Raw genomic sequence first — 25626 nt, 5'->3', positions numbered from 1 at the left:
AGGGGAACTATCAACGCTAATCTAGTGGCGCTGTGTCAAACAGACCGTTGCATGTGGTTGAATCGACATCTGGGACAGCTGGTTAGGATTCACGATAAAAAAAAATCAATGCTTCAGACGACGAACCATTAAAACTATACGCTCGTTCTACACCGATACTTACCTTCAGCAAATATTGGCTTTCCGTTCTGAGCAAGTTGACACCTTTGAAGGCATTTTTTATTTTCCCATTTATTTCAATTAATTTATCAATTATAGACTCCAAATTTTCTAAATTATCATATTCTAACATTGCCTTTTCATCCTGAGCATGCTGACACCTTAACCCCCATTTTTTTATCCTTTAATTCATCAATTAATCAATTAATTGAAATAATTTCATTAACTTCTCATAGTCTAACTTCACACTCCAACCATTCATCAATCACTAGAACCAGGAATTACCATGATATGGTTATTTTACGCATCCACCGATTATTCCCGGCGCCGACTACTACTCTAGGCTGACGGCTTTTCGACCTGACTAGCTGTGTAAGCTATTGCTTAAAACAGTGCTCCATGCGATGGACCAGTAAAAGCTACACCGCTCGTTCTAATTTCTTCCCATAAGTGGTCCGTCGGTTCAGTAAGCGTTTTCTTTCCTTTTTTCACTAAGCTTCCGGTGGTCTGTGAGTTCCTCCGATGAGTTTAATCTGCAGACCAACGAAAGCTATATATAGATTCCCACTGAACATTGGTTTCTTCAGATTCTTGGAAGCTTGGATTCTCCAGCAGATCGAATGGAAACTATATTGACGCCATCATTTGCCTCTTTTGGACGGCCGCTAGAGGAAGCGCGGCGACCGGACAAGCTGGAGTCACTGGAAAATTTTCAAAATTTCCACTGACTCTGTGACGTAAGGCGGGGGGCTTTACCTCGATGAGCGTAACAACGAAGACGAAGAGTGGCGGCGGCCGGCACGTGTAGTGGTCCGCGTAGTACTTGCGGTCCCTGCCGTCCGGCAAGAACTCGGTGGCGATGGCGCGCACCATGGTGCGGAACAGCGAGCCGCCTCCTGCGCCTCCCTCCGCGACGCCAGGGCGGCGCCACGGGCCTTCCTCCTCGTCGGCCGCCGACGAAGACGAGCCGCAGCCTGCGCGTATACACCGACCACGGGTCACCGAACTGAGCGATGCTGTGACGACGTGCCACGCCATTCGTACCACACCACATGCGATGACGTTTCCACTGGTCATGGCTTTATCGGCGCTATTAGCAGGGCCGCGAAACAGCGGCCTTCGGTTAGCTTCCAACATGCGATAGCCCACGTATGCAAAACTTCCAAGAGCACTGTGGAATCTACACTGCAGAAATGTGAAAGCTGGTGCACACGGTGCACCAGCACCAGTTATTATTATCAACTGAATTCACCGTCATTATCATTGCTAAATGATATCGCTGTCATTATCACTAATTGCAGCTTCATTGTCACCGCTACTATCATCCTTATGGCGGACAAGGAGAATTATGATGTGCGTTTCACGATCCCGGGCGTGGTGGAGTCGGCTAAAGCGCTCGGATGGGGACCCAAGGGATGGAGGTTAGGTTCCCACTGTAGACAGGATTTTTTTTTTTTCTAATGGCTCATCATGACGTTATTTGAATTACAGGTATTGTGTAACCGGACGAATGAACGCCGACAGTATGAGCCATTAAAGGCTCTCGCCTTAACACTAGCGTGTGTACAGGTACAGCCCCCTACAATAAGAGTAGGGCGCACTCACCGTGGTATCCCCTTCCGGGAGTGGTGGCGGCGCTGAGCGTGCCGTGTCGTTGGCAGCAGTTTCCTCCAGCGGCCCCACGAGGTTGCTGCCAGATGTCACGTTCGTCTCGGCGGTGCACGGCGATCTTAAAGCTCCGAGTGCGCTTGCCGCTCATCTGTGATAGCCAAAAAGTGGGAAAGGGTTACCTACTGACGAATACACATTCACACTTACCGCACGTTCAACTGCGAAACAAACAGTACACGAGCGCACCAGCTGTTGCAGCACGTAGCCACTTGTTCCCAAATGAAACAATGACAATCAGTGATGTCTGCGGCACCACGGCCGCGCAAACTTGGCAACAACTAGTGTATCACTGAGCTCCGCCCCCAGTCAAGGGAGAAGATGAAGTAAAAAAAAAAACTATGCACGTTATTTCACGCTAAAACAATAACATCAATAGAGATAAAACAAGTAGGATACGTTTTGAAGTAGGTCGAGATAAGTCCTTTTCACGCTTATCCAAAAAGATGCTCCCTAGTTTGATTGCTAGCTGTCAGTTCAAAAAGTGGAAAGAAGCTCGTTCGCCCAGCGACGCCGGCACAGCGGGGATGCCGACAAACATTGCAGGGGAAAACGGCTTCAAACAATACGTGGCACATGTGAATCGCACGCTTCTTCTTTTTCAGGAGACAAGCAAGCGCAGAATCGTAATGAATGAAAGCCATCCGGTAAAGAGAGGGTCAAGTAATTATCAAACCTCAAAGGATAGAAAGGCCGGCCGGTCATACATATGTACGTTATTCAGCACTTCGGCTCCAACGTCCGGGTAAGTTCATTCAGATATAAAATGACAGACTATACTGCATTTATGTACGGACTTACATATCTACGTCCTGAAAAAAAAAAATTGTCAAATTCAGGCAGACAAAAAAAGACGGAGAAATGAGAGACCGAAAGAAAGGAGGGAAGAAAGAAAAGTGCCCCTTCATCTCTGCATTTTTTTTTCAGGACACACATACCAACAACTACTACTACTTTGCTTACTAGCACTAGAGGAGGACAATGCAAGGCTGCATAATATAGGGAAGGCGAATGCGGCAATGCCGACGCGAAGCCATTAGACGTATACGAGATTGGAATCGGGGGACCAGATCGGCGGCATTGTGCACATCGCTTTGGAAGAATGCGCGCACTCCTTGAGGCAGGCGTATAGAAGAGAGAAGGAAGCAGAACCAATCGGGGCCAATCGATCCAAGTGTGTGCATGTCCCCGTGCCCATGGCTGCCGCCGAAGGACAGGAATATACCGACCCCGAAACGGAGGAGAAGAGTATAACAATCGTCGGTGTCGTCGCGATCGAATTGAAGGGCTAGTGGAACGAGCCTGTCTGGTCCCGGAACGCAGTCAGCCTCGACATATCTGCAGTAGCTGGTCGGAACAACGGCCAATAAAGCTTGCAGAATTGCCGCAAGCTGAGGCATCACCGTGGCTGCTGTAACTGAGCACCTTCTATAGAACACGGACGCGCAATTTCGAGCCCGGTCTCGGCATCTGCATTTTGGTTAAAACAAAAGAAATATATTATATATATATATATAAACTTGAAGTAGGTGACTCACGATGAAAAAACAACACTTTAATCCGACGTTTCGGCCGGGGTCCGGCCTTTGTCAAGGAATGACAATATATATATATATATATATATATATATATATATATATATATATATATATATATATATATATATATATATATATATATATATATGTGTGTGTGTGTGTGTGTATACGCACGTGTGCTGAGGTATCTAGCATCAAACCTGTCGAAATTAACATACAGCGCTCTACTAAAGTGCTCATCACAGCCTCATCCCAAACGAAGCCTCAATCAATCAATCAATCAATCAATCAATCAATCAATCAATCAAACTAGCATACCTTTACTAGAGGAGAGCAAATCAGATCAGTGAAGTACGCAGCTGGATGTCTGATTTCGAAAAATCAAGGGGAGAGGCTGTATGGAAGTATATCTATAGATGGAGGGGCGATGTGTAGCGCCACTTGTTCCCAAATGAAACAATTACAGTCAGTGATGTTGGTTAGGCTCACACAGGGAGTTCGTATACACAGTCTAAGCAACAAAAAACGGGCTCATCACTATACACGCTCGAAACAAACACACGCAAAATTATAAAGACTACATTACGCTGTTCCTGACTTTTTTCGCACTTGATTTGATTTGAAAGCCTCAGCTTCGAGCTCTCCGCGCGGCAGCGCTACTCGGGGAGGAGGCAAATTCAACAAGTTATACTTGTATGCGCATCATTATCACAAATCAAGACATTCATTTTACATTTGAAGAGAGGGGCTGTTTATCCAAGCGTGCTTCCGAATAACAATGTAAACCTTAAAAGGACCAGAAGAGAGATGATAAAAGTGACATTGATCCACGGTGAAACAGACTCCGCAGCAGTCTGGAATTGCCTATATCTTATTCCCCATCCGAATTATACCGTTATAAAAAGGCCTTCAGAAACAATCCAATCCAATCCAAGCGATTTGTTAGGCAGAGGCTGCTCTCCATAGCCTCGGGATAGTCTGCGGCCACTATATCGTGGCAACGACATAGCGAAGCAACGTAACCATCGGCAGGTAAAATGGCAAGGCAAGGTAAGCGGCAGTGTCAATCTGAAGGCTACCTTGTACAGCGGAGAAGTAAACTTTGACAAATACGGTCATTACATACTGGTTGGCCACGACGTCACTGTCATCGCGCTATTTCCGGATGCCACCACGTGCGAGAAACAGCGATCGCTACAAGGGCAGGCAACGTGATGCCTCCAAAACACGCCGAGGCAGGGAAGACAACAGATCCGGAGAAGGTGGGTGCAGACGCCGCTAGGAATCCCGCAGCGTGGACTGGCAGAGCAGGACGTCGGTCAAAAGAGCGGTATGCGGTCGAGTAGACTGCAGGAGCTTTAAGAGCCGCCGCAGATCGGTCGCTCTTCACAGGCGTCGTCCCGGAGCTACCAGCGGGGATAGGGATGGCAAGAAAACGTGTGTGACGCGTGCCAGAGGAAGCCGGTAGCTGGTCATTGGCTGCTGGCTGATCGTCCGATGGGCAGCGTCTCACGTGCCAACGAAGAACGCGCCCCCTCAGCTTGAGGCTAAGCAGCAGCTGTGCGCGCGCTGCTGCTTGCTTGCGGGGGTGATTGACCCCCACCGCCATAACGTCCGATTTCGCATTCCTACAGGGCCCGTGAGGAGAGCTGGGATCAGTCTTGAAATTTGCAGAGCCGCCGTGTAGGCTAGAAGACACCAGCAGCGTAGATTCGGGGATTATTTCACCCGACTGCTTGGACGGGAAGTTGTGGGATCGAACCACGCGGCTTCAGCGGCACGTTTCGATTGGAGCGAAATGTCAAAAACACACATGTGCAGCGCGATGTCGAAGCCCATTAGAAGAGCTCTAGGTGATTGAAACTATTCCGGAACCCTCCGCTGTAAGGCCCCGCCGAGGTGGCCCACTGCTGATCCCAAGGACGCGGGATTAAATCCCGGCCGTGGCGGCCGCATTTAATAATTATAATTGGTTCACAGGATGGGATGCACAATCTGTCACACTTGTTTCTGTGGACGCCTGAACCACGCCTTGAGGGAAGGCAGGAAAGTCGGAACGAATGTGGAAAGAGAGAAAGAGGAGCCGCTGTGGAGGGCTTCGGAGTAATTTCGACCACCTGGCGATCTTTAACGTCGGTTGCTTTTTCCGAGAATAAATGTTCCCAACAAAAACAACATCGATGGAGGCGAAACGTTAGGCGTCCGTGTGCTGTGCAATGTCATTGCCCTTTAAGGAAACCTCAGGTGGCCTAAATTATCCGGAACCCCCTCACCTCCGGCGTTCTTCACAGCTTGAGTCGCTTTGGGACGTTAAACCACAAGCCATCAACAATGTGGGGAGGGGAGGTGGTGAAGTGTGGCTGTTCCTGGCCCTACGGGGCTGGGACGGTAGGTCAATGCCGCTTGCGGCGGGGGCTAGCCAGCCACTAAATTTTTATCTGTTGCAGGCCGTCATTGCACCCGCCACCGCTTAGGTGGTGGACGACGGCTGTTGCGGCGCGCGTCTTTCTTTTCTTTCTTCTCTACTTTCTCGCTTCTGTCCGCACGAGGCAGCGGAGATGGCTCAGCTACAGAGCCAGTAGCAGGCCCGTGCATTTTCTTTTCCTTCTTCCCACAGCCACAACAACAACAACAACAACAATAACAATGCGGCACCTACTTTTCTCTCGCTCCTCATCCACCTTCCCCTCACAGAGTTGTTCGGGTGTACATCGATAAATGAAAAAGATACTGCGCCTTTCCTCTCCTCGCTCAGCATCTGCACGGTATTCAAAGGGTCCGAGCGCTCGGCTCATTGTATACCAGCTCATCGACCGGTCATTAGGTCGATGAAGCACTCGCTATAAGCCAGCCAGGGAGAGATGCAACAACGTGGACGACCTCCACTACAACAATGCTCTCCCATGTTTGACCTTACCACGTATTCCTTTAGCCATTGACTCCATTGTCGACATAGTCATGCAGTTTTCAGGGTCTGCCAGTCAACAAGGCCAGCGACAAAATTAACTACGAAGAAATGAAAATAACAGTAACCTCATTTCTCAGTGGACACAACCGCGCCGTGCCGTGGAGGAGGCAGTGAAAGCAAAGGCAGTTGTCGCTGTTGCCCTTGATGAACGACTCTGTCAAACCACTTCAAAAGTGTTAATTGTTGGGATAGTTGATACTCTGCAATCACAATGACCTCATTTAACACGATGGACAAGGCAATCAGAAAGAAGGAAGATTAACCCGCAGGACAGCGTCGTCATCTTGTTGCCCGGAACTCTTCACGTGGGACGTGTCCACCCAGTGAAAGAATTCGGTCGCTATTCATCTGGAAGTTGCGCAAGGGCGGAAGACCATCACACCGTTAATCTCCTTCCCTCCATTTCCGCCTGTTTTCCTTCTTTCATACTGGTCAGGCTTCCTTCCCTTCTCCTTGAAGTCAAACCAAAACACTCGTCAACCGAGGCGTTCTTCGGCCAAGATACGGTAGCCAAGCCGTGCTCACGACATTCAAATGAAACTGGCACGATCGTCGTTATGATGATGATAATGACTGTTTACATAACTGTGCAACCCTTTTTGCTCCTTGTTTCGATTTCTTTTGTTTCATCAGTTATACGTTCTACTTTACAATTCTGCCATCCCCTAGTCCTTTTTCTTCGGGCCTTCTCTTCTCCCCCTTTTCCTCTTCCTTCCTTTCTAGTTTCGCTTCGGTCTCTGCTCCAAGCGGCGACATACCGATGTGCGGTTAAGTGGCCCAGAATCCGATTAGGCAGCACAAGGGGACTAGCCGAGCCCACGAGGCCGACTCGGCAGCGGCCAGGGGAGCGGCGAAGATATGACGCGTCGTCCGCCCACGCCCGCAACACCGGGCCGAAAATGCCGACGACGATGCCGCCGTGGATACGTATGATGGCAGCAGCGAGTGCGGCGCGCGGGCGCAACCGAGCAAGACAAACTGACCGCCTCCGCACGCGCGCAACGCGACGCGACCGGCATCGGAAAGCAAGACGAGAAGGCCGCGCGCTTGGTGTGGACGGCTGGGGAATGTACCGTGTTCTCTCGCACACTGCGCGCTACCCGACGCCTGCTCGAGGTGAATCTTGCTTCATCCCTGTTCTTTTTATTTTGATGCCGTAATACTCCTGTACCGCGCCGAGACGAAACGTAAGTGGAAAATACAGCGCTATCCACATGAATGACACACCGTCAATGGAAAACACAATCGATAGAAGTGCATTTTTAATGAGCGCGACGCACCTAGTTCACAGTCAAATATGCTGATAAACGCGTAGCTAAACAGTTAATTTTCTTTATGAAGAAGTAATATATCTGAGTGCAGAGGCAGCCTAGGGTGATGGGGAGAAGGTTATCGAGAACCATGATCCGAACGCATCCGCTTGTGATGAAACGAGGACTGCCACCGCACCGTTGTCAATTACAAGCGCGATGAGTGCGACCCTCGAAGATCTGACGTGCTTCTGCTCATGTTTCCCAAGGCGTAATGTGTGTCGGAGATCAAACCCGCTACCTCGACCTTTGTATATGTATGTGATCGACCTCGCGGCGGGAGGTGACGCCTTGAGGTGAGCCTGTAAGAGACTGTGAGCCTTCAACTGCCAAACTCTCGACTAGATGAGCCACGAAAAAGAACAAGCAACGACAGACATCACGCTGCGCTGTCTAGGGAGAGTGCTTTTTTTTTTTTTTTCTGACTCTAATAGACGATTTTTTTTTCTTCGAAGATGCTGGTGTCGCAAGCTTCTGTTTTATTTATATTTAACAGACACGGATACAGACAGGGGCACTGGCGTCTTGCAGTTCGGCTTCTTCTCACACGAAGAAGTGTGCGCATCGGGACGCAAGAGCAGGGCGCGCACCCGACCCGCGCCATGCATCCAGGAAGGGATAAACGATGGAGTGAAACGAGAAGGGAGAGAGAGCTGAAATCGCAGTTTAGTACAGAGCTCCGAATTAATTTCGATCGACTGTAGGTCTTTAATGTGCACACAGAACACGAGGAGCGGCATTTGCGTTTCGTGCTTCTCTGTAGAAATGCGGCTACCGCAGAACTCGTGCTCAGAAGTCGAGCCGAACGAACCTGGTAAGACTTAGCGGATAGGAAAAGCGTACAAACTTGTGGAAACGCAACGTATCACCTCTGTTAATAATCCAATTAATCACTGATTCTCATAAAGAGCAGAACAGCAGCAGCGTCACAAAAGTGAGAACTAACCCCCCCCTCCTCCCGAAAAGGTCATTGCTGCGCAGGTTACGGGAACGAGATGACGGACAAAACCACGCGGTCGACTTTCGCTCCAGTCAACTTGCATCTAGTACGTATACATACTTCTTTTCCCACCACGCTCACACCACACAGATCATGGCGGGCGGCTTACAATAGAGAGAGGTATATATATACCACAGGAATGAGAAGCGGGCAGTCGACCGGGAGATGTCATAAATCGCCTCGTCGGCCGCACCGCGCATAGAGACAGTGGCTCCATAAACGGGCGGCCGTCGGCCTAATTAAAGAGGGCAGGCCGCGCCAGTCGTCCACCACGCAATGATCACAAAGCGGAGCTTCGCCGCGATACCCTCCTCCCTCTCTACCTTACCTCCCACGCCCCACGGCGGCGGCCCCGTATCATCTCGCCGGCTCAGTGGAGCGCACACAAAGACACGCGGCCGGAGAGAGTTTGTATAAGGTGGGGGTATATACAAAGAGGACAGTGCACACGCCATTTTACATTGTTTCCGAGTCAGGCATGCTTTAGCTGCGTGTGTACGCTCTCGAGGCAAATATCGGGTCTTGGTGAATGTAGTCTGAAGCTATATACGGGAGGGAACGTTTCTTGAGCGTGAATGCTAGCAGTTACTTTCAAGTATGAGCGGAGGCTAACGAAAATGGTTAGACCTCAGCAAAGGACAGCGCAGGGAGCTATGGAACAGAAAATAGTAGGCGTAACGTTGAGATAAGAACGTGCAGAGTGGGTCAGAGAAATAACTAGAGTTAATGACATAGTGGAAATCAATTAGAAGAAATGGGCAGGGCATGTATTCCGAGCAGAGGATAACCGTTGGTCGCTAAAGGTAACAAATTCGGTTCCAAGGGAAGGAAATCGTGGCAGGGGCCGGCAGAAAGTTAGGTGGGCGGATTAATAGGTTAAGAAGTTCGCACAGGTCAAGTGGGTGCAGCTAGCACAGGACCGGGTTAATTGGAGGAGTATGGGAAGGCCCTCACTCTGCAGTGGGTATACATATCTTGTTTCACGCTCAAAGTATATCACTAATTTAGGAGTCAAAATGATCGATGCTTCGATCACTCGGTCGGCAAATCAGTCAAGCAATCAATCAGTCAGTTGGCGCTCTGCTCCTAGCAATACCAAACGTTGGAGGCCACTTCCGGATGAATAGCATGAAGCCACCGCTGAATTTGAAAATTGGACGGGGGAGAGGGGGGGTATAGAGGAGCACCGAACAAATCACAGCCACACTGGAAGGGAGGAATAAAGTCATGTGCGAACAGAAACACTCCGACAGCGTAGTCAGCAATCACGAGCAATTTTTTGTAAAAGGAAGCATTCAGCTCGCATTTTTTTTTTTTTTTTTCACCGATGAATGAACTCGAAAACGCAGTAAATTTCTCGAGGATGCAAAAGAAAAGAGCGATTCTCTCGCATAAATCGGCAGAAGTTTAGTAGACTGCACGTTAATAGAACGTTCCCCCTTAGAAGTGCCAAGACCTGTTCGTATATCGGCGAAGAGGCGGCGATGGGATTGGGACGAGAGAAGTAGCAGCGATTCGGCCAGCGCCGTCCCGAGTCTCACGCACAAGACCGGGCAACCCGGTTACCGCCAGCTCTTCTTGTATTTGTATACAGGTATATACGTAGTACACACACACCCCACCGTATATCGACGCACTCAAGCGCGGGCGCACTGCGACGACCGCGCGCATGCGGCGATGGCAGCAGTGTCTATATGCGCAGTCCTTGAATAGACAGATTAGCGAACCAACGCGGTGCGAAGAGGCGAGCTCGTCGAGTAGGATTGAGAGCGGCCGATGTGTCTACGCGTCGACGCTTTGCGCGCGGCTTTCGGTCCGTTCCCACGGTGCGCGCCTCACCGCCGAGAGATCTAGACCGACGCTATGCTCCTGTGACTTTGTGCCGCCGCCCGCTAGGACCACGTAGAGTTCACGCTCGTTCTCTCTGCTCGTGAATGTGTGTTTGTGTAAAGGCCAGCCAGCGGGCACCGGGGGGAGGCATCGGGAGCGGCGAAAGTCGCGTTTAAAACAAACAGGGGGAACCCCGCCGCCACCACCACCACCACCGTGGCGCATGGAATGCCAGAGTGCATATGCATCACGCCCTTCTGCCCTGGCCTCTTCCCGGCTGCCCTCCCTCCCACCACCCCTGAGTTATTGTTGTAGTCCGGCCGAGACTAAACGCACGATGACGATAAGAACATCGTCGCTCACCCCCTTTCTCCTTTCCCTTAACGTGGCCGCAATGATCATAGTGCGCTGCGCCGCGGACGATGATGCCCGAATGCGACGCGAAGAACGAAAAGCTCGTTGGTGGCCGCACGACTGAGTTCATGTGGATGTCTATTGTAACTGTTCCTTTGTGAGAAAAGATTCCGCCGCCGTCGCATTAAAGTTTGACCCTGACCTCCCTCCCCTATATCCTCGCCTTTCATGCACCGACACATAGTCTCTATCTCAGGTACCCACACAGTGTCGGCACATCACACCTCCCGGCCAACTGCGATGTCTTCCGACTATAGACCCGGTGGATGGCGCGGTAGTGTCTCTGTGTGCTGATATGCAGTCAGCCCGTTCCCGACGATCTCCGGGGGCTTTGGGACCGACACCGCGCGATGGAGGTCGGAATGTCTGAATCGTGAAACCGTACATCTACGAGTGGCCGCCGGGATTTTCTCCTTTTTACTTTCCCTCCTTTCCAGTCGCTGTCATCTCGCTTCACGCAAAAGCCTGCATCTCGCCGCCGTCCCAGAGACAGCGTACGCTTTGAGAGTTCGGTGAATTACCGGCGCGACTTCGCACACACCGAGAAAACTTGGCTTTCGCTTCGTCCGTTGAATCTAGCGCGCCTCCCTTCGGGCTCTCGGCGCATCGTGATGTTCGAACGCGCGCGCATATGCCGAGGCATCTAGCGAGGAGGCAGCAGTGAGTCTGCGCAGCCGGGAATACCATACAGGCGCTGGTGAAAGGCCTTTGCCTTTCTACACGTAGTGATTATTGGCTTAACTGCAGTCAAGGTATGTGCTGCTAGACGAGCAAAGAAAAATAACAGGTTACTTTTAACTACAAATTCATGAACAGAAATATTAAAATGCGCATTTTTACAAAAATTCAATACGCATTCCATAGACTGTCTTTTAGAATTTTCATAAGGGTGCATAATAGGCGTGCACACGCTATAGTATTTTTAGAAGCAGGAGATCGCCCAGACGTTGTTTTTCGTGCACATGCAGTTCGCTCATTCCTTACTAACTCGCTGGTTTACAGTGCATTATTTATATCTAAATTTGTTCCTTAATCATCCGCATATGTGCTGGCTCATTCCTTCTTTCAGTCACTTGCCCGTTCATTCATTCATTCATTCATTCATTCATTCATTCATTCATTCATTCATTCATTCATTCATTCATTCATTCTGCCCAGAACTAAGGTTATTCACGCGACCGTACATTTGTCCCATGCATCCATTATCCTGCTCCCAGCAAGATACTACTAACAGATTCCGGAGTTCAGTAAACGACCTCTACCACTGCTCCTATCGCACCAACGAAAAGCGTACGAGCTACTGCGCAGGGGAACTCGACTGATCTTTTCGATCAAGGCCACGACGCAGCAGCAACTCAACGTGTAGCAAAAGCAGCGCCGCGCACTCCCTCCGTTTTCACCAGTCAGCCTGAGGTTTTGCATTAAACGCAAACATCATTTCGAACGAGGAGCGGAGCGAAGCCTGATGACCCGACACTCGAAGGGTCAGACACGCTTTGGTCCACATCGCAAAGCCCCTGCACTGGCGCGCACTCAAGAGCGCTCTGCTGTGCGAGCTCTACGGTGGGGCACCGTGGTTCTCAGGAGAAGGCTCCCTCCCGCAAGGCTACCACCAGCGCCACCAACGGCGCCAGTCCAAAGTACACACGGGAGACAGGCGGCTACGAAATCGCCGCAGGATCGAAGCCGCGGTCGCCTCCACCTTTTGCAGGACACTGCGGCCAAACTGACGGAACAGGCTTGCCGAGCGCGGGACACAAAAGTGTGGGAACGAAACCGAAACAACATGCAGAACAGTTATAAAGCCGCAGAGCGAAAGAAGCGCTTCTTGTTCGACGAGGCCCACTTTTCGGGGTTAATGGTCATCGAGACTTGAGAAGCGAGCTCTGTAAACACACAGAGCCAGTAACAGTAGGCGTCCACTCTTTGTTTAACAGTCGGCTCTTCTTCTGAGCGGCCGCCTTTTCAGCACGCGGCGCGCTTGTTTATGGGGAGCGCTTTTGTCCGTGACGCTGCTGGCTGCCGCTTGTCAGGCCGTTGCGGCTTTGTTGAGGAGAAGGCGCCACCGCGGAGTCGGGCAACGTCGTCGTCGGCTTCTTCTTAAGGCTCCCGCTATACCAGCAAGTGTGGCGGCGACGCCGCTTTCGAATCTTTTCTGCGCTTCGTTTGCGCGCGCCAGTGATTGGTACAAATAAAAAAAGGAAACAAAAGAATCCAACCTCAGCGCCCCCTTTCGTTTCGGTTCCTATTGTTCGCAGCTCTTGAACGGCGCCGCCGCCTTTGGCAGTGCTGAAGCACGATGCGTATTTGTCGCGACTTCCCGCTTTCTATTTCGCCTTCGTGAGCTTCTCTGAGGCTTTTGTCTCTGCCGTCGCGGACAGCGTGCTCATCTTCTCTCCTCGTTCGGCGTGTTTGCGGTGGAGCGCTAAACGCGGCGTTCGGGAGCTTCGATGCTCGCTTTGTGGCAACCACCGTGGTGGTAACTAAGCCCGGCCGGCCAGACAAGGTAAGAATGGAGACGAGACGTTCTTCCAGACTCGCTGTGATGCGTGACACGGTCTGCGTTGCGGCGTTTTTCCCACGAAGAACAGCACTGCGAAGGTGGCTGGAAATAGCCACGTACTGGTTGCCATGAGACATATCATTTAGGCTAAAGACGGAAACAAAAAACAAAGGTCTGTTCGCCCGTGCCACTGGGTATAACGGGCTCACCTTGAAACAGTACAGTTTTTAAGTGCCTCTGACGGATGAGTCTTTCAAGAAAGCGGCGATGAAACTCTAAGAATGTTTTATACGAGCCCGCTTTAAGGCAATTCGATGGGGGAAAAAGCGTGTATCTACAGTGAGGTGAGCGTCACTCGTGACTCAGAAGCAATGTGGTTTCCTTCGCCCGAAAAGCACTGCATGTCATTTACGGAAAGCCACTTGCACCACCAGAAAAACAAACAAACAAACAGAATAGATAGAAAAACAAAAGGCTCAGTATATTCACTCGTTAAAAGAAAGAAAAAAATGGAGACATTATCATTCCCGGCTTAAAACAAGTGCCGTCAAAAAGGAAAATCCGAGCGTGACTCGATTCCATTCGACATTCGGCTCCGTCACTGTGAATAAATGGGATCAACTGCACGGCCCAATGAGCCTCCCCATGGCCCGCTTCATTTCGTGATATGGACTCTCCCTTCCTCCAATTCCTAATTGCGCCATAAATGTCCTGTGTCAGAGCCCTACGATCTTCAACAGCACCTGCCCTCCAGCTCAAATCCTACTGTGCTTCAGAACCGTGGATGCCTCTCTCATTGGAGAAAATCTAGCCGGTACTTCTTAGTACAGGGTGACGTTGGGGTGACGTCACTGAGTTTTCGTTTACGACAGAGTGCTACACAACAATCGTACCGCTACTACTACGACTGCTACTGCATCGTGGCACTACTATTACTCCTCCTTCATAGATTTGCCACTGTAGAAAAAAAGCTCGTATTTATTAAAATATGGTGGCCCATCCCGCCAAGGAAACGGCGAACTCGGGGAGACCGACCGGACACGTGACTCAACCGAAAGGACTCCACGTGGTTTCTCGCAAGAAGGACGGCGGAAGCAAACACCGGTGGTCCTCTCACGCGATGACTGCGACGGGTGTGGTTTTTTGACCGCGGCCGTGCGAGTGGAGAAACGGGAGGAGCTGTTGCGCGGCTTCGCCAAATACTGACCCGCGCGTACCGCGGTGACTTCGTCATCGCCCTGCTCCTTCTTGTTCTCGATGGCCGAAGCCTTCTAGAACACTGTAGCCGGAGAAACGGATCGAGAGGAGGAGAGACACGGGCGCATCCGCCGGAAGGAGGAGGTGAGGTGCTGCGCGAACGGGCCTTCTACGAAGCCGACGGGTAGTGCAGCGTGTGTGCTCCCGGAGGAGCATGCCACGGGTCCGGCGCAGTCCACGTGTGTTGACTCCGGAAGCGGCCGGAAGGGTCTGAACTCTGTTTACTGCTGCTCCGTGCGCTCTCCCGAATACTCCGGCGTCATCCGAAGAGGCAGCACGAGAGGACGCAGAGCGGACGGCTATGGACATACCATTGGTTTTATTTAAAATGATTGAAAACGAAGGAAAATATATGTGACAGCCGCAGCATCTTCCATCGCAGTCGGGGACACATAAGCTGAGGGGGCGGAAACAAATTAGGAGTAGGCAATAACAAGAAAGAGGGAAGCGATCGGGGAACAAGAATGGCTATACGCATCTTTAGGTGTTTGGAAACTGTCTGCCACCTCCTGGGTTCGTTAAACGCCCGTCACCACCCGGGTCCCAAGCGCAAGACAGTGCGTGGGAAAAAAAGAGGCTAGCACGCCAGAATGGGTGAGTGAGAGACTGCGAAAGCGAGCGAGTGAGCAGGAGCGCGGCTGGAAAGGAACAGAGAGACCGCGACGTTGAGTCAACCACACGGCGACGACACCGAGACCGAGCCTTCCCCTAAGTACACACAATTATAAAGCGTGCACCACAAGGCCACTCCAACAGCATGCAGAAAATGCGGCGTCAAACACCGCCACTACACTGATGTCTATAACTAGAAGGGGATAAATGGATCGAATGAGGTTTCCTTACAAATGGCGTGATCGCGACTGCCACAAGACTCAGTAGTTATTCTCTGAAAATAACAAAAAAAAAAAAAAAAAAAAAAAAAACGAGTGCTTGACCTATACAGGTCCGTTGCTTAAACACACAGGAAGATATGGTACGAGATAAACGCATGCATCGTTTGTCTCGTGCGCAATATTTGTCCGTGCCTCAGGGTTTGCCTTCTATTGCGCCCAACTGCCGACAGCGAGAGAAGTACAGAAAGAGTCGAAAATGAAGAAAAAGAACCCGCACACGTCCGGGCCATTCCTCCTTAGCGAGAAAAAACATTCCGTCGAGGCGGCGACCAGAAAGGGTTGCGCACGGCTCCCGCTGACGCACTCGTCGTGGCAGCGTCGGCGTGGTGGTGTCATCGAACAGCTGGACCGCCAACACGACGTGCTTAAACACGACACAGCGAGCTGCCGCGCCCGTGAGAGTGACGGGAGCGGGCCACTATACACAGAGCGACGTTGGTGTCGATCAACGCTCTCAAGGTTGCCGGCACGGCGCCGACCGTACGTTGCTCCGCGGAGCAACGTCGTCGTAAATCAGCTGGCGACATTTGCGCGGTGGCGGCGTATACACAAAGTAGCTTGACGTAGGCTATAGCTCTAGCTCCCTGGGGAACATAGAGTGATACATTGTTGCTACTGGGGGCTGCGGTGTCGACTTCGGTTGCCTTGGTCTCATACCCTTGGCACCACGTTCGTTCTCCGTTCCTTGGCATCACGCTCGAACAGCGACGTCGAGAGTTACCGAAAAGAGTGCCTCCGTCATGACATGCGCACTATTGTGAACACAGCGTTATAATTCTCGCTATGGCGATTACAGATCTCTAAAATAAAGATATTTTCTCAGGAAAATCGCGTCGGCGTGGTCCCAATCAACACCAGAAAACTGGCTCGTTCACATAGTCACACCAGATGAGAGCGGTATCTGCCTTAGCTCCCGTACGTGTGAATAGGAACACTTTGTGTCTAATGGTTCGTACGTTCTGTGTCATGTGGTCGCCTTGCACATAAAAGACCATCTCGTCACTATTGTACGAGGGGACCGTTCCAGTCTCTGCTGCAGCTTTTGCCCGCATGGGACCAATACTGTCCCAGTTATATATTGCGTGTCCTCGAAGATGACCCCACGTAATTGCGGGATCCAGCTTGCCTCACATTGGGGCTTTCAGTGAAACCTCGCAACCCTTCCCTTCCACTGCTCTTCTCGCACTTCAAGCAATGCGAACGCGGAATCTGTGCACAGTGGTATGCGCAGGGACACTCGGCAACCTCACGGCCTTCACGGCCCACAGACGAGGCCGAAACCGAGGCTGAAACGGGCACGTGCCAGGGAAATCTCGTCGATCCTGATGCAATTGAGTCACGACGAAAGAACAGCGAATACAGCGAGGACGAATCTGGACGTCACGCGAACAGAACGCGGCTAAAATCAGTGCTCCGAGAACACCGTTATACGAACAAGCAACTACACGCACCGACTAAACGAGCGGGAAGTACAGGGACGATAACGTGGGAACCCAAACCGTGTCCCGCTACACTGACACAGTCAACGGAGTCGATCGCCGTCTGCGTGCATAATAATGCACATAATGAACCGGTTGACGGCGCGTGCGCATCCATCCCTCAATCACATCACCGCCGAGGTCACTGGCGCTATTAGCTGTAATAGATATACCTAAGCACATCGGCAGCAACGCAACATATACGACAGAGAGCAAAAAAATAGAAAAAGGATACGGCAGGTGCAGCAGCGGCAGCAATCTTCCGTGAGTAGACCTCATTAGAGGTCCATTACACATACGCTCTACGCTCACCCGTGGAAACAATCAGCACCGCGACCAGCGCGCGAACAAGCCTGTAATACGTGCATCGATACGCGCGATAAGAAGAAAGAAGCGAAAACGGAGGTAAAACAAGAAAACATGCGAGACGTATAGGAAAATGTCGTTACACCGTTACCGAGCGAAGGACAATCGGAGCCCCCGCAGTGCAGACAGGTAGCGAGAGGAGAAAGAGAGAGAGAGAGATCGGTCCGCGTCCTTAGCCTTGCTTTCCTCCTCACCCAACAAACCGGGCCCCGTCGCAATAGCAGGATCGGATGATCACAATATGCCGCAGACCGCGTAATTACAGGAAGAGCGGCGGCTACACACAATAGACGGTGCGCGCGATCGACACTTCCTTAGAGACGAAGCGTCTGCCTCACTGTGCTGTGCTCTCGATAACGGTGCTGCAATCGCCGCTCATGGGGATACTCGATTCGAAAAGGGAGGAGGAGGAAGGGCCCTCCATGTAATTATACACGAGGAAAGACGGTACCCAGTCCGGCCAAAACCATGCAGTACAGTGGAAGTTCCGCTACGCAGTAACGCCCTCGGGAGCCACATTGTTTTATTTATTTTATTTTCCTTAAATCGCCAACACCGACTTTATGAGGTGCCGGCGATGAACAAAGCAACAAAGATAATTGTTTCAGATTATAACTAATAGAGGGAGCCAAAAGCGCGTCAACGCAGCCAACAGCGCTGCAATTACTCGTGGACTGTGTACATTAAAAAAACAAATCGGAATAGGAGTCAAGCCTACTAGTTACATAAAAAACTGTCTGTATCCTGTGTGAGTGAACGCGATCAGTTGGCGCGTGATTTTCGACGAGTACAACCGAACAGTGGTTATTACGAAACAACGGTTATTGCGAAGCAGATCTAGCACACGCGCTCATCTTTGCTATAATGACGCTCAACTATGTAGCGAATAAGTTTATAGCTTGACCGTACAGCTACACGCCAGCCGAAGAGCGCCAGCAGTATTGCATCGTTCTAAGAAATAAAGAGCGCATTTCCCTCTCCGACAGTTTGTACGCAAAACGGCGCTGGTGATAGAATCTACGAAATGACCCATTGTTTTCCAACGTGCAGCTCTCTTTCCGGAGACAATACGTGGATCATATTTATTGTTGCTTTTTCGTTATCAGTATTCTTGCTTATTTCATTTCTGTTAGCGTCCTTTGTACTTCGACAGCTGTGGCCGTTATATGGGCTTATTACGGTGATTGCGCACCTATTTGCCCGTCGGTGGGAAAAACAATCTGGGTCAAGTAGACGGTGATCGGATTTCGTGACGATGTCTCTATTATATATTACTAGCCGTGCAGCTACGAGCTGCAATGGGCGTAACAGACTCGTCTTTCAACAGCACATCCAGGATTGTGTTCATTGTTGAATTTACTATCGCGGACCGGCAAATAAAGCCAACTTTCGCAAGAATGTCGCGGTGTGTGACTGAGCTGGGAGGGTGTTATTGTGGTGATATATTTTTTTGGTTATTTTGCTGTGAAACGTTATAAGATTGTTGAAATAAGAAATGAATTGAATTGGCGCCTGTTTGATCAATTGATCCGCTGACTCAATGGGTGATTAATATTAATTCCAGTAGTAAGAAAAATATGTATTAATCGAATTTGAGAACAGAAACATAACACTGCGGGCTGACATTGCATCCAAGAAAAGGCAAATTACGCAGGGCCTGTCAACGCGTTCTCGCTTCATGTTCTTAAGTATGCGCTATAACTGGTGCATAAGACTAACAACATAAACAACTAAAACCTCAGTGTCATCATCATCATCAGCCTGACTATACCCACTGCAGGGCGAAGGCCTCTCCCATATTTCTCCACTTAACCCGGTTCTGTGCTAGCTGCATCCACTTGACGCCCGCGAACTTCTTAACCTCATCAACCCACCTAACTTTCTGCCGCCCCCTGCTACGCTTTCCTTCTCTTGGAATCCAGTGTATAGCACTCCAAAAACCGGCCCAGGTGTCTTTTAACAGTAATTGCCCGCGCTAGGGCAGGCCTTGGTCATTTCGACGATTGGTCGATCACAGATAGCACCCCCTTTCGTTTGTAGAGCGCTCCTTGGGCACATGCCTTTCCTCCTCATCTTCCTCCTCCTCCTCCTCCTCCTCCTCCTCCTCCTCCTCCTCCTTGGGTACAGGTGAAGCATGAGGCCTTGCTTGGAGGAGAAAAGCTCTAAAGACCTCTTCCTCTTCCGCGGTGACGGGTGAGACGATGCGGATCAATAAATGCCCTCGCAGACAGGTCGGTCAAGGGACGCCGTTGTTCATCAGGAACAATTACACGAGCCCAGTCAGTGCACCGTCTGAGATGGTTTCTCGACGCCTTCAGCACGTACGCCGTTTGTGATGCAATTTAAACGACCCGCAAGCACCTTCCGACGCTGTGCACGCGTCCCGGGGTTTCAATGGGAGCCCTCTGAAAAAAGATGTGTATCCACCAGGCGCTCCCGCTTGCTCCGTTCGTCGCAGTCGTTACGAGCGCAACGCGGAAATGCCAGTTCACAAGTGAGAATGCCGCTCATTCCCACGCGGTTTCCTTCGCACGGCACAGGGCACGCTCTGTTTTGGATTGGCAACAAGGAGAAGAAAGCTTGCAAGGACGAACCAGAGATGGGAGGAGGAAAGAAAGGGGGACGTAACTGCATTTCCTCGAGAGGACGGGCTGCCCGAGACGACTGAGCACAGAAGATACGCAAGGAAGAAATAAAATAAGGGGGGGGGGGGGGGGGGGGGGGAAAGAACCTAATCATGTATTCTGTCGAGAAAAGGAAGTTAATTCGCTATAACGCTATACTTCGCTATAAATAAAAGAATCAAGAAACCTAATTCGCTATAACGAGAGCTAAGAATCAAGAAAACAGAAAGAAAGAAATAAAAGGTGCGTCTCATTGTTACATCGCTGTATGTTTCACGGCTATCGAGTACTTTTCTTCGAAATGCGAGGCTACACGTTTCACAATTTTGAACTGACTGACAACTCCACAAAGTAGAAGTTATACTCGACCAAATAAGAAGGTACTTGTTGCTATAGTCAGACGGAACTCGGGAACTAAGCAGCGAGCACCTCTCAAAGAAGGTCCTACAGGCAGTAGACTTGTACCGATTCGCATGACGTCGTAGTTAATCATTTTGGACCTGCTACAATATTGTGACGTCACAAAGCGTGTTGGATGAAAAGGCACCCACTGCACGGCTTAAGTATATTAACCGAGTCGTCATGACAATCGGTTGCCACCATTGACTGGAGGGCCTATATACATTTAAGGACCCCTGCCGCTTCGTTCTTGAGTTGTATACGACTTATACTTAATTGCTCCATTGCCATTCTTTCCTCCTCCTCCTCCTCCTCACAGTCATCATCCTCCTCCACCAGTCGCGCTCGGGCCGGTATCAGCCACGGCCCGGAACATGGCCTGCCGAAGAGACGCGCTCCGATTGCCGCCACTAGGAAGTACGGGAGGCCGGTCCGAGAGAGAGGCCGAGGAAGTAAGTGCGAGCGAACAAAAAAGATAATTCTAGTCAGATAAAGAGACTAAGAAGAGAGGCTTCGCCTCCGATGTATAACGTGACCTACCGAGCGTTTCTGCTACGCAGGCAGGCACGAATTAAAGGGCCCCTCTCGGGACAGCGCCAAGGCGACGTGCCGACGTGAAAAAGGAATTCACCACCCTTTCTATCTGGGCACGCCAGAGTGGCTCGAAACAAAAGAACCCCCAAACGCCCGGTCGAGGCGTAGCCTCCTTTGGTAACAAAAGGGAGACAGAGAGCCGTTGGTGGAAGGAGAGGTTGAGTAGTTTCCACAGGGCAGAGTGCGTGTGTATGTCTCGAAAACGTGAAGCTAGCGTGACTAACGGGCCTCCGTTTGTAGCGCCGTATATGCCGCGCCATGCGAGAATAGCGCCTACCATATTAGTCATATATTATGCCGGACGCATGAAGTACCCTGAATGGAGTACGGGTGCACGATTGAAATGTGTGTTAATTAATTACCTGATTGGTTCATCGATTTATAACTGAATGATCTAGAGTTGTACAATGCTTTTTATCTCACATTATGGTTGCGTGCAAGAGCGGTATAATGCCTAGTGGTCCACGTCCGCAATGCTCGTGCGCGCGTGGCAGCACCATTTCTGAACTGAAAATTTCCTACAAGGTTCAGCAGTCGTTCAGCAGTCGTTCAGCAGGGGTGCAGCAGTCGTTGGCCTAGCGTGGGCAGGCGCAGGAGTGCCAGAAAATGGACTCTTCTGGTTCGGCTTGCTTGCATAGTGCTGGTCAGGAAACGTCGACTCAGCTTAGCAATAATAATATGACATTTCTCTCAAGAAGTTTTTTTTCGTTATCCTTTGAGTGCACAGAACCAAAAGAACAGCTTGCAATAATTAAAACAAAATGCGGCCTATTACAAGATTTTCATTACGGCCCTGAGGGTTGTGAGCAGAGCATCGCGTCACAACCAGGGGACTCCGTTGCAGTGTCCACGTTTTCATCAGCCTGACTATACCCACTGCAGGGCGAAGGCCTCTCCCATATTTCTCCACTTAACCCGGTTCTGTGCTCGCTGCATCCACTTGTCCCCTGCGAACTTCTTAACCTCATCCGCCCACCTAACTTTCCGCCGCCCCCTGCTACGCTTTCCTTCCCTTGGCCAAAGCCAAATACGAAGACGCAATGTAACGTCAGTTACTGGTATTCTCGCGATAGTTCAAGCGCTCTTGGAGAACAGTGCAGAGACCATGGCGCCTCTCTTCCTTCTCCTATGCCTGGGGATGACTGCACTGATGGTGGCGGCGGGTAGGGCCATTAGTTACTCGTTGGGAACGACGTAGTGTGCGTTCTCACGTTGCTACGGTGAAGAGCCCCTTTCCCTTCGCCCCCCAACCCTTTTTCAAGGCGCTTTTCGTTTTTTTCGCTAAATTGCGGCGAGCCTTCCGTTTCCTTCTACAGTTCGACGAACACAGCGACCACGGCGCTGTCTTCTCCGCCGCTCCCACAAGGTGTGCGCTTAGTCTCTCTTTAACTGTCTTCTCAATGAGGCGTCCTCGTCAGCGAACTACGCCAATGGACCCTTCCTAGTACAAAGTGGAAACAGCCGAGGGGCACGAGAAAGAAGACAAGAACAACGGCAGAAGCCGTCGATGAGCCGCAGCAGGGGATCCCGGGAGACGTTCGTCGCACCACGGGTGAAAATGACAGAAGACAGGCGGAGGAAGCTTGGCGATCGAGGCACGGGTTGCTACGGCGGCTCTTTACGAAAGAGCCTGAAGCCGCGTCGTTTCGCCCTTGTCTCTTCTCGAAAGGGGCTGCGGTGTGTACGACGCTCGGGAATTAGTTACGCCTCACTTGCAAGAGAGCCGTACACGACTGCGACAGCAACAGAGAAGTAAAGAGAGGGAGGAAGGAGAGGATGGAGAGGATGGAGGTTTCAGTGCACAGCAGGTGGTCGTAGTACGCTCCCTGTCTGCCTGCCTGCATTCACTTCTCTCGAGTAAGCTTTGTTTCCTGCTCACACACCATTGTGACATCTTCACATCGACAGCTCTGTCTGGAACTTTCTCCGGTATCAACGCCGTTTCGCTCGTAATATGCATATCATCTGTTCCGGGTGGCCCAAGTAACGTTCCTTCTGCAACTCAATATAACACAGAGAAGACGAAAGGTGGACAGGGGGGGTCAGTAATACGAGGAGTAGGCGAATGCCTTTATGCGTTGCACCTGTCATTAACCATTCGAAAGAACAGCCTTCTCCATACCAAGATCTTCCTTATGGGCTAAATGCAAAGTGACCGTCAGACACTGATCATCCCCCACAGGACTAACCACTCACCTCGAAGACTCGCCGCAGTTACCTCAACTACCGTATTTTCGCGATTCTAACGACCCCCTCTCCCCCTCTTCGCATATATATATAGATCGATAGATAGATATAAAAGAAATTTGCACCCGAATTTAAGCAGCCCTGCTTTGAGAAGAAGAGAGAGTAAACAAGGTTTCCAGCGTGCTGCTTGCTCTCTCAATCGTCGTTAGAGACTTGAGGCGATGCGGTGACCGCGGCGCGATCTCCACTTCATGAGTTGCTTCCTTCCGATGCTATACGACAGCTGGCGGCGCAGGACGCAAAAGGTGGCAGAAAGAGACCCCGATTACGTGTTGTCACGCGGGCCTGGAATCGGCGGCCATTCAGCGGATCTCGGCATGCATCGCAGGTGTTGCGGGCCCGCGTTGCATTGTTTGGTTTCAACTGTTTGGCATCCGTAACGGAAGTCGGAATGTGCTCGTAGAGGGCTGTGACTGCCTGAGCTTCAAGCGGACTGCAATTGCGTTTGTCGAAGATGTTTGTCAACTTTCTTTGCCAAGTTTGTTTGCCAAATGAAATGTTAATTCTCGCGCCCGTCGTTTTGTGAAGATATCGATGCGAAAACATGAGGAGGGGGGGGGGGGGGGGCGGGGGGCAGTTTAGATTTTTAGAATCTAAGCATCTCCTTCAGTTTGGGCAAAACGATCGTGACAGAAAAGGGGTGCTCAGAATCGAGTAAATACGGCCTAATCATTTGAGCATCTTTACTCATTTCTCAAACAATGGAAAGCCAAGTGAAAGTGGTGCAGTGGTTAGTATTTGGGACACCAAGTGCGCTGCCATAGCCATCACGCCCTCACAGAGCAACCTTAATCACCGTCAGACTCGAAAGGCAAAACGATCGTAAGCCACGAGTCAATCTATCCGCAGAACAACATTTCGTTACGAAGACTAGCCCCCTCGCAGTGTACTTATTGCCATTTCAGAAATATTTAGCTTACTGCGAATACCTCCTTTCGGCAGGGTCTAAAAGTGGGTCCAGGTGTAGTGTAGAGCAACTATCGCTGTCTCGTCTCCGCTCCTAATTAGGGTACAACGTCTGGAGCTTCCTTTCATTTTTGCTGTCTGTCTGGAGCGAAAACAAAGCAACCCCCCCCCCCCCCCCCCCTCCACGCTTAAGAGAACGCTGGCCAGGATAAAATATCGACTTCTTTTCCATTTCTGTCCTTTCTTTATGTATTTTTATTAATTGTCCCCGCCATTGCAAGCGCTTGGATCAGCGGCATCAGTGCAGCGGAGAACGTTGGAACGGAGTAGAAAGATTGGTCACTCATGTGACTATCGATGCCCTAACTGAAAAGGTACCTGGAATCTGTTTGCAATATGCGGAGTTCGAACCTTGCAGCATCCTAGGTAGGATGGACAGTTGGGCGAGTTGGTACAATTGCATAGTGGGTGGAACAGCGCTCGTCTGTTGTGCGTCTCTTCTTGTTTCGTCTTTTCGCGCTGTTCCACCCACTAAGCATCCTAAGTGCAGCGAAATGCGGGCTATAACGTCAAAAGCGGGGGAACATGGGGCTACGAGGGACGCCTTAGCGCCTGACTCCGGATTACTTTAGACTACCCACAGCTCTTAAACGTTATTGAGATCGCACAGAATGGGTTGCCTTACCCATTTCGTCTCGATCGAAATGCGGCCGCCGCGGCCGAGATTCGATTCCTTAATCTCAAGAATAGCATCACTTGTACACTTGATGTTGATAAGGGCAAGTCATCACTCCGAATATATTAGATGTCCGAACTGAGCGAGTTTACCGATCCTGGTTGCACACATAGGGCGACGGTCAAAGCCCACGACATGAACGGTGGGTTGGGGGAAGAGGACGTTGGAGATCTCTACCACTCAGTGGCCTGGCGCGAGTCGAGCTTGCCGTTGACGTCGCACTAACGGGTCTCCCTCACTCTCTCCCTCTGACGAGACGTCGGCGACGTCGCCTTCCGGACCGCGCCGCCGCCGGGTTCGCTGACTCGCAGGCCGGGCGCCGGGCCGAAGAAGACATGCCCGGCGCTCACGCACGCTGTCTGTCTGACTCGTAGGGCTAAAAATACGGCACTACAGCAGACACTCACCACCACCTCTCCGTTGGAGTCCGGCGTGCCTGCCGCGCGGTCTTGCACGACTCACGGGTGTGCAACGTCAGACGACTGTCAGACACGGGAAGAGACAACGACCGAGAGAAAACATATCTCCGGACATTCCTAGCGCAACGACAGGTTGTAGAAGAAAGGATGGTATGTTGCATGGCAAGTATGCTGTGCGGCGGTAAGAGTAAAGGAAACAAGAGAGACGGTTTAATGTTTTACTGCAAGAAAGCTCAACAATGCGCCTGGAAAACAATAAGCGCGGGAAGTGCGCCCTCTGCCAAAAGAGATGATGTCAACTGCTGTGTCACATTTGA

At 50.8% G+C, this 25626-nt stretch overlaps 1 protein-coding gene across 2 annotated transcripts in view; it reads right to left on the bottom strand.

Annotated features, from left to right (window-relative positions):
• Positions 1-25626, bottom strand: part of LOC146190055 (protein rhomboid-like) — a 241870-nt gene that overhangs the window by 27148 nt on the left and 189096 nt on the right. For both annotated transcript variants that reach the window (XM_084604785.1, XM_084604786.1), the window contains 2 exons: positions 1765-1918; positions 916-1133 (listed from right to left, as the gene is read on the bottom strand). In XM_084604785.1, coding sequence (XP_084460911.1) covers positions 916-1133; positions 1765-1918 — 372 coding nt within the window. The remainder of the gene's footprint in view (positions 1-915; positions 1134-1764; positions 1919-25626) is intronic.

This window comes from Amblyomma maculatum, chromosome 5 (assembly GCF_055883805.1).
Source record: "Amblyomma maculatum isolate TAMU_Amacu chromosome 5, ASM5588380v1, whole genome shotgun sequence".
Lineage (NCBI taxonomy): Eukaryota > Metazoa > Arthropoda > Arachnida > Ixodida > Ixodidae > Amblyomma > Amblyomma maculatum.
Note: the sequence above shows the minus strand (reverse complement) of the source record. Positions and strands in the feature narration are given on the sequence as shown.